General features: G+C 41.0%; 1 protein-coding gene and 1 pseudogene across 1 annotated transcript; one reads left to right on the forward strand and one right to left on the reverse strand.

Annotated features, from left to right (window-relative positions):
• Positions 1-39: 39 nt before the first annotated feature.
• LOC113351642 lies at positions 40-3,733 on the forward strand (annotated as a pseudogene).
• Positions 3,734-5,657: 1,924 nt separating this feature from the next.
• Positions 5,658-7,979, reverse strand: LOC113348467 (pentatricopeptide repeat-containing protein At4g16390, chloroplastic-like). Its single transcript, XM_026592245.1, has one exon. The coding sequence runs from the start codon at positions 7,937-7,939 to the stop codon at positions 5,813-5,815; it is 2,127 nt and encodes a 708-aa protein (XP_026448030.1). The 5' UTR covers positions 7,940-7,979; the 3' UTR covers positions 5,658-5,812.
• Between the last annotated feature and the right edge of the window lie 1,528 nt (positions 7,980-9,507).

Consider the following 9,507-nt stretch of genomic DNA (forward strand, 5'->3'; position numbering starts at 1 on the left):
ATTGGACATTATTGATGAAATTGTCGCTTTAGAGAGAAAATGTCGTGGGGTTTAGGATGGAAGCGATCTTCAGAAATATTCCGTCTAACATTAGTTTATGGTGATAATGATACTAATATTAATGTAGATGAATCTTCAGTTTCATCACCATCAGTATCTGATGCCGGTTCTTTCCAAGATGATCCAGGTTTACGTGTTGAACTAGATTTGTCTGCCGATGACGATGAAAATCAAATTGCACTTAAGTTACAATCTCAACTTGCAGGAAAGGATAACAACGATGATGAAAAAGACAATGTTGGTGTTGATATGAATGTTTTCAGAAGAACAAGAGAGCCATTACGGTCGATTACTTTGTCCAAGGCTATTGGTTCAGGACAACAGGGTTTTAACTCGTTTGATTCGATCTAATTTAGAAGCATCACCACAGATTGATGAGTTTGTCCGAGCATTGGAAATCCGTTGCTTGTCTGACAATCTCCGGTTGCAGCTTATCGGTATTTCCAGTGGAGTTAACCCGTTTGCCACTTCTTGAGAATCTATATCTTGATAATAATAAGTTAACGCAGCTTCCCTCAGAGCTCGGCGAACTGACAACCTTGAAAGTACTGACGGTTGATCACAATATGCTGGCATCTGTCCCTGCCGAGCTCAGGCAGTGCGTTGGATTAGTGGAATTGTCCCTGGAACATAACAGACTCGTCCGTCCTCTTCTTGATTTCAGAGCTATGTCAGAGTTATGTACTCTCAAGCTATTCGGCAATCCCATCGAGTTTTTGCCAGAAATATTGCCCTTACACAAGCTCCGCCACTTGTCTTTTGCAAATATAAGGATCAAAGGAAATGACAGCAGTTTGAAATCTGTAGATGTAGAAATTAAGACGGAGAACAGTTCTAGCTACTTCAATGCATCTAGACACAGATTGAGTGCTTTCTTGTCTCTTATTTTCCGATCTTCTTCTTGTCATCATCCTTTACTAGCATCTGCCATGGCCAAAATCATGCAAGATGATGGGGATCGTGTCGTCGTTGGTAAAGATGAGAATGTCGTGCAGCAACTCATAAGTATGATGAGCAGTGATAACCCACATGTGATTGAACAAGCAAGCTATGCTCTTTCAGTACTAGCAGCAGATGTTTCTGTTGCCATGCAGTTGATGAAGTCGGACATCATGCAGCCCATTGAGTCATTATTAATGAGATCTACTATGGGGCAAGAAGAATTAAAATTGGTGTTGCAAGTAGTGGTTAACTTGGCTTTTACTTCTGATGATGTCGCTCGAAAGATATTAACCAAAGATGTTTTGAGGTCTCTGGAAGTTTTATGTGCCCACAGAGACACTGAGGTGCAAAGATTAGCTCTTTTTGCTGTTGGTAACTTGGCCTTCTGTTTAGAGAACCGTCACACTCTAGTTGCCTCTGAAAGTTTGCGTGAACTTTTACTACGGCTTATGGGGACATCCGATCTACGCGTCTATAAAGCTGCTGCTCGTGCTTTGGCGATCCTCGGGGAGAATGAGAATCTGAGGCGAGCATCGAGAGCAAGGCCAATTGCAAAGCAAGGTTTGCGCATACTTGCAATGGATGGTGGTGGAATGAGAGGTCTGGCAACTGTCCAGATGCTTAAACAGATTGAGCAAGGAACAGGGAAGCGTATACATGAGATGTTTGACCTCATATGTGGCACATCCACTGGTGGTATGCTTGCTGTTGCTCTTGGAATCAAACAAATGACCTTGGATGAGTGCGAGGAGATATACAAGAATCTGGGGAAACGTGTGTTTGCTGAACCTGTCAACGAAGCTGGATCAAATTCGCAAAAGCTCATCTCGGAGCTTTAGAGTTGTTGTACACGGGTCTAAACACAGTGCTGATCAATTTGAGCAAATGCTGAAAGAGATGTGCGCTGATGAGGAAGGTGACCTTTTAATAGAGTCGGCTGCGAAAAGCATTCCCAAAGTTTTTGCAGTATCGGCACTCGTCAGTGTATCACCAGCACAGCCTTTTTTGTTCCGCAATTATCAGTATCCTGCAGGCATCCAGGCTGTTGCGGCAGATGGTGCTGGTACTGGTACTAAGCATTGTGCTTTTCTTGGAAGCTGTAAGCATCATATATGGCAGGCTATTAGAGCATCATCAGCTGCTCCATATTATCTTGATGATTTCTCGGATGATGGGAACCGCTGGCAAGATGGTGCAATTGTGGCTAATAATCCAACTATTTTTAAGAGAGGCACAACTGCTATGGCCAGATGCAAAAATTGACTGTTTAGTCTCTGTTGGATGTGGTTCTGTCCCGACAAAGGTTCGAAAAGGTAGGTGGCGTCATCTGGATACTGGGCAGGTTTTGATTGAGAGTGCATGCTCAACAAATCGAGTAGACGAAGAATTGAATACGTTGTTACCATTACTTCCTGAAATACAATATTTTCGGTTTGAACCAGTTGACGAAAGATGTGACATGGAGCTGGATGAGACAGATCCTACTATATGGCTCAAGTTGGAAAGTGCCAGACAGGAATACATCGAGGAAAATTCCGAGGCCTTCAAGAATGTATGTGATAGATTGCTTCTTACTGACGATTTAGACAAGTTGATTTCCCCATGTGGTCGTAAAACAAACCTTTCAAACACAGTGATTGATGAGAGAAGCCCTTCTTTGGGTCGGAGGCGTCAGGTACTACTTGTGGAAGCTTCTCATGGTCCGGATTCAGGGAGAGCAGTTTATCATGCCCGGTCCCTGGAGACATTTCGTGCACGAACTGGCATAACGATATCATCTGTAAATAGGATGTTGGGGTTCTCAAAGCCTGCACCTGCGACAACATTTGCTACACCATTTGCATCACCTTCGTTTACTGGAAGCTTCCCGTCTAGTCCATTTGCTCCACCAAGCTTGGACGGGTGTCAAACTGGAAATTCACCTGGTTCACCACCAAAATCTCTTATGCGGCCTAGAGAGCTCTCAGCTCCTCTCCAATCATTGCAGGAAAAACTTCAAAGTTCACCGCAAGTTGGCATTATACATTTGGCACTTCAAAATGATGCAGTTGGCTCGATAATGAGTTGGCACAATGATGTGTTTGTGGTTGCTGAACCTGGGGAACTGGCGGATAGGTTTTTACAAAGTGTTAAATTGAGTTTTATGTCACTGGTCAAGGGTCGCAGCAGGAAAGAAACAACTGCCCTATCAAAAGTTATGACTGTAGCTGATCTGATTGCATACAAGCCGAATTTCCCGATTGGGTGCGTCGTCCATAGGTATACTGGGCGACAGACACAAGTCATGGAGGATGACCAGGAAATCGGGGCGTATATGAGGACAGTGCCATCAATTCATTTATCACCAGATGATGTTCGTTGGATGACTGGAACATGGAGAGACAGAATAATAATTTGCAGCGGGGCATTCGGACCAGAGACACAGTTGGCAGCAATTCATCGGTCAGGTGAGTTCAACACCCTAGATAATGGGAGATTTGAGATAGGAGACGAAGAAACAGAAGCGGATGATATGCAACAGAAACCCCCAAGTCCAGGCAGTGACTGGGAAGACGGCGACCCAGATAAAGCACAAGAGTTGGTGGATGATGAAGAAGAGTTATCTCGGTTCATTTGTTTGTTATATGATGCCTTGTTCCAGGAAGGTGCAAGAGTGGACGTGGCTCTGCAACATGCACTTGCTTCCCATCCAAAACTGAGATTTTCATGTCATCTTCCAAGCATGCCATAGATTTGTAAAGAAAGTACAACACATACGGAAAATAGAAAAAATAAGTTGTAGGTTAGTGTATCAATCACATTAAAGTTGAAAAGGAATACATGAACACTTGGATCAATTTTGAGACTGCAAATGGCTACCATTTCATTTGTCCAGGCAAAGACACGCTGCAAACGGTTAATAATCGGACAGTATACAGTCATTGCAAAATGTAAGCCCATTTGCAAAACGTACGTGTGCACAACCAAATTCCCGTTTTTAAAAAAGGATTGTCAGAGATTTTAGGGTTAGGGTTAGGGTGGTAGCTGCTGATTTGGAGAGAAAGAGAGATTTTGGGGTTCAGGGTTCTTCTGTTAACTGCTGATTGAGAGAGAAAAGATGGCGAGAACAGCAATGGTGAGAAAGATTTTTTCGAGTCCAGAAGCATTTTCGATGATTCGTGGTCTTGAATATGGAAGGCCTGCATTGCTAAAAATGTCGGCTCTTTTTTCTGCAGCCAGTGGAACAGATAGAAGGCCTGCTGCAGAACATTTATTTCCATCCTGTTTAATCAGAACAGATGTTGAGTTGCCGCTGCAGAGACTCCTACAGCTACAAGAGGCGGAGGAGCGGTTGACAAACATTAGAAGATCACTATTATCCATCCAGCACCACCGTGTGTCAGGAGGAGGAGGAGGAGAAGGAGAAGGAATTGTTACATTAACAACTGCTGCTGCTTCACCTCAAGGGTTAAATTATGTTGTCAGGAGATTAGCATTACAGCGTCCTCAAGGATTACCAAGACAAGCAGTGAATGGCGTGGTATGTATTGCCGCTAAGGATGCATTTCTCTTGTATAATCCTATCACTGGGGATACATCACCTTGGATTGGACAAGTGCAGGAGGAAAGCGCCAAGTGGAGTCCATCGCTTTAGGATTTGATCCAAAAAGCAGTAAACATAAAGTCATATGCATTTCAAGTAATGTGCCTGCTCCTCCTGAAAAAGAAGACGGTGATGATAAGCGTCTGTTTGTGGAGGTGTTAACGGTTCGAGATCGTACATGGCCCACGGGTGAACATAAATGGAGAAGATCGGAACCAATCGACCTCGTTGTTAGAGACAGGTTTGCCTTTGTGGACGGTCCTCTATATTTGGACGGCGAGATACAGAATCGTACTGTGTCGACATTTGGAAATATACTTGGGTTTGATGTTGGAAAGGAAGAGGTCAATTGCACTCCACTAAAACCATCTCTCGAGGATGAGTTCATGGAATCTTTACCACGCATACGGTCCATGCTGATGGAAGTCGATGCGAAAGTAGCCATCTTAAAGAGTATGTCAGATGATCAGAAAACTTCTTCTTTATGGATGTGTGAATTTCTATCTGAAATTGACGAAGCCACTGGCAGTGTTGGCAGTATTGAATGGACGGAAAAGAAGGTCTCGATACCTTAGGCTTATGTATGTCCAGGTTCTTACATTGAAGCTCTTTCAGGGACAGATTTCATTTTCATACAATCACATGATGGTCTTATCTCCTACTATAATCGAAAGACAAAGGAACTCGTACCCTTAATGCTTCCAACTCCTCCCATCGCTGACCACTTTGATTGGGGAAGGATAATGACATTGTAGGTGTCAGACTGGATTTACAGCCTTGAAGCTGTGGTCAGTGTAGTTTCACCTCGTCTTTTCCTTTATTATCAAGTCATTCAGGTTCAAGCCTGTAGTAATAAGAAGTTACCAGAACTGGAAATTGTGATCTTTTACCTGTGGAATATCTTCATATTGTAATTCTGGTTAATGCATGGTGAAGTTTCATATTTCGGAGTTTTAAGGCGCAATTCAAACAACATTAGACCTGCGAATATTCTAGGACACAAGGTGAAACGCTAGAATAAGACCAGAGTCCAACACCAAAATGATAAACTGATAAAAAGGATGAAGCCATGTAATAACAAAGAAATAATTTGGATTAGCTAGAACTCATCTAAAACTTACAAAAAATATCTAAGAGAAGCAACAAAACCAAGAAAGGGAAACAAAAATATTGAGACAAGTTGCAGTGACTGTATGCAACAATATCAAATAAGATTCCATGTACAATCTAAGCAACAGGTTCAGGTATTTTTCTTGATTCCAACCATGATAGTGCTGCAACTTTAGTTGTCAAGAACCAACCAGCCTTCTCTGGGGCTTCATGAAATGGCGCATTCAATTCATTCAAGTGGGATTCAAAAACAGTTGCTAATCCATTTTCAGAGTACTTGTGCTTACCATGACCAGTATTAATTCCAAGGCACGGAGGCAATTCCTCCCCATTCTCTATTGCTATGGTTAAATCATTCATCCACACGTGCAATGCTGTCAGCGCAGCTCCAAGAGAGAGGCTCTTCAAATGTAAAGACCATTGTGTTGGCGATTTAGTCTGAATAGCTGTGTATACCTCAAGCGAAAGCCCTATTTCTAATAATTCACAAGCCTTTTCCAATAGGTCAAGATTAACACAAAGATCAATCAAGCAATTACAGTAAGGTTTCCTTACTTCTCTACCTATAGAACTAAATAGCTCCGTAGCTTCTTGTTTGAACGCTCCATCAACTGTTTCTCCCTCTACCAACAACTTCACAACAGAAGCTAGTTGAGGGTTTGCCCTGTCAATGCATCCAATCAGCTTTCCCAGTTCTTCATTAGAAGTTTGCGTCATCACATTTAGAAGACAACCACAAAATCTAGCGTCCGGAGTTATGCCCAGATTTATTAGTCGATCAAACGTTCTCACGACATCATCCGTTCGATTTGCTTTTCCGTAACACTGTATAAGTGACGTTAACACATAAATATTTGGCTCGAAACCAGCTTCAAGCATCTGATTCAACATTTCCTCAGCTTCTGAAACTTTTCCACTGCACGAATATATGGTAATCAAAGAAGAAAAAGTCCAACTATCAGGCTCACAAGTTTCAGACTTCTTCAAGTCCTCAAAAATCTCAATAGCTTCATCAGTGAAACCAATATCAGCACACATTGCTAAGATAGTATTGTAGAGAACCACATTCAACTCTAAACCCTTCTTCTTCATTTCTCTATATACGCTCAATGCATCTTGACCATAACGAGCTCTACCATAAGCCCGCAAAAGAGCAGCATAAGTTCCAAAATTAGGAGAAAACCCATTTTTAATCAACTCTCTATAAACAATCTTCGCCTGCCAGGGCCTCTTGGCTCTCCCCATAGCATCTAATAACGTGTTATAGATAACTAAGTTTGGTTTGACACCTAAAGCCTTCATCTCTTCATAAACATTCAAAGCCCCATCAAAATTTCCCGATACACCATAAATCTTAATCAAAGTCGAGAACGTAACCAAGTCAATGCGCCACTTCTCAGTTCTCGCTCGGTCATACAAACTCAAAGCCAAATCAACATTTCCTGCTTTTCCATAAGCATCAATCATGGCTGAATACGTAACATCATCAGGATTCAATCCAAAAGACGGCATTTTCTCAAACCATTCCACAGCTTTATTAGGCAAAGAACACATCCTTGCACAACTAATTATAGTAGAAAATGTAATATTATCTGGTAGAACACCTTTGTTAAGCATTTCATCAAACAACAATTCTGCTCCATCCAAATTCCTACTTTTTCTAAACACTTTCAAAGTAACATTATAAAGAATAACTCTTTTCTTAGGTTTCGATTTCTCTTGGAAGTATTTCAAAGCAATTAGAGCTGTTTCAGGGCTTTCCATATTATTAAGAACAATAACAGCATCTTGTTCAGATGGGTTTTCACCTAAACTATTCAAAACCTTAATAACATCTTCCTCAGTCGAATCACATGAATTCAAAGCTACTGCAACTTTTACTAGTGAAGCATACCTGGAATCATAAGATAACTGTCGAAGTTGTGATGCTCTTGGACTTTTGGGGTTTACCCAAATATGATGTTTTGCTTGTCCATTTGGGGTTTTCTGAGACTCTATGGATGAAGATGTTTCTTTGGGTAAGTCTTGAGGGTCTTGTACAGAAACTTGTAGAGAAGATAAAGAAGAAGTTCTTGGTTGAGATTTCTGGGTAGTTATCAGTTTGAGAGGAGAGTTGAAGTTTCTGGGTCTCCATGAAGATAGAGAGGAAGTGAATTGAAGATTGTGAGATGGAGATAGAGAGTTGCAGAGAGATTGGTGGTCACTGCAGAGGTGAGAAGGCGAAGAAGTGAGACTGAACCCCATTTTTCAGAAGAAGCACCTTATCACAGTAGAGTGAGCGAGTGTTTTGAGGAGACATATATCTTGTTTGACCCGGCTTAAGAGATATTTAGGACGACTCGGTTAATTTTTAGACTCACTTTATTATTATTACACTTGGTTTACACTAATAAGGTGTGTGGATATTTCTGAAGTTAGATTGCCATAAAATTTAAAAATGATTTCTCAAAGCAAAAATGTTGATTTTTTTTTTTGGGGTTTTAACTTGAGAAGGGATAGTGCAAGGCCTGTGTAGACCAATTTCTAAACATCGAAAAAAAAATGACTTTTGAAAAAATTTGTATGTTTCGTCATAATCACCTACTACTAGATAGTTTGTTAACATATCCTTATGCAGTATGGCTCCCGAAGAAATGGTGATCGAAAGCCCTATGTCCCAAAACGTATGAAACCTATTGATATCCTCGGTCACCTAAAGCATAAAAATCCAAATAATGTTTGTACTTTGGAGACTATTTACAATGACGATGATTCAATGAATCGAGAATATAAAATCTTACTTCGAAGGATTCTTGAATGAGCCATTGCCTCTCCATGAGTTCCTCAAGCAGTACTAGAAGGCGCTTGATTATAGAGGGATGAGGAAATATAGGAAGACTTTCAATCTCTTGAAACATGACATGTTTTGAAGTTAAATGTTCAAATGGAACAACAAGCTGTTGATCTGTACACAAGATCAGTCTTTAAAGAATTCCATAAAGAGCTTTATGAGAGTTTTAGCTACATTGCTGAAGAAACAACAAAAATATGAGCAAATTGGACATATGCATTGTCAAGGTGGAGTCAAAATAGGAGTTGCCTTGTTAGTTTCAGCTCTTGTAATAATGACATAAGTGATGTGTGATTTTCAGAATTTTGATTTCATGTGACAAATACTTATAGGAAAGAGATGATTGGGTTTATGTGACGAATGCTTCTGAGCTCATTTGGCTTGTCATTGCTAATGTTTAGAGTTGTAGTTATCTAAAATCTGAGAAAGGTTAGAAGTGGGATACTAGGGTTTCTGAAAGTGAGTTACGGGAGGTTGAGAAAGAACAGTCTTCGCCTAAACCACGCACAGTGGCCGTTCAAAGGCTGCTTCAGTCACAGGGAAGAAGGATTAGGGCTGGTCTTAGGGAGGGAAGCAGATGAAGACAGAGATCAGAGAACAAGTTATTGCTCTGATAGGTTATCAGAAAGATGATCGTAGCTTGGAAAATAGATGACCTATTTATAGCTGGATTCTTTAATCTCAAGTCGGTGAAGATAAGGATTGATTTCCGTGCCATGCGGAACATTTCTCCTGTCTCTTCAGGAATAAGGATAAACTAGGTTGAGTTTATCTCATTATTCCACCGCCTTTATTCTCTTCTGCGGTGAGAAATAAGCCAGATATTTCTCACACATGCCGTAGACCGCCAGACCAAAACCCTAATTGATATCCCCCCATTTGTGTGAAGCTGAGTCAGCCTTTGTGATGAAGTGTTTGAGAGAGAAATATTCTCTTTAGCCGAGTTGGCCAAGATAGATAGATATTCTCTGATTTGTGGGAA

Source organism: Papaver somniferum, chromosome 2 (genome assembly GCF_003573695.1).
Source record: "Papaver somniferum cultivar HN1 chromosome 2, ASM357369v1, whole genome shotgun sequence".
In the NCBI taxonomy this organism is placed as follows: Eukaryota; Viridiplantae; Streptophyta; class Magnoliopsida; order Ranunculales; family Papaveraceae; genus Papaver; species Papaver somniferum.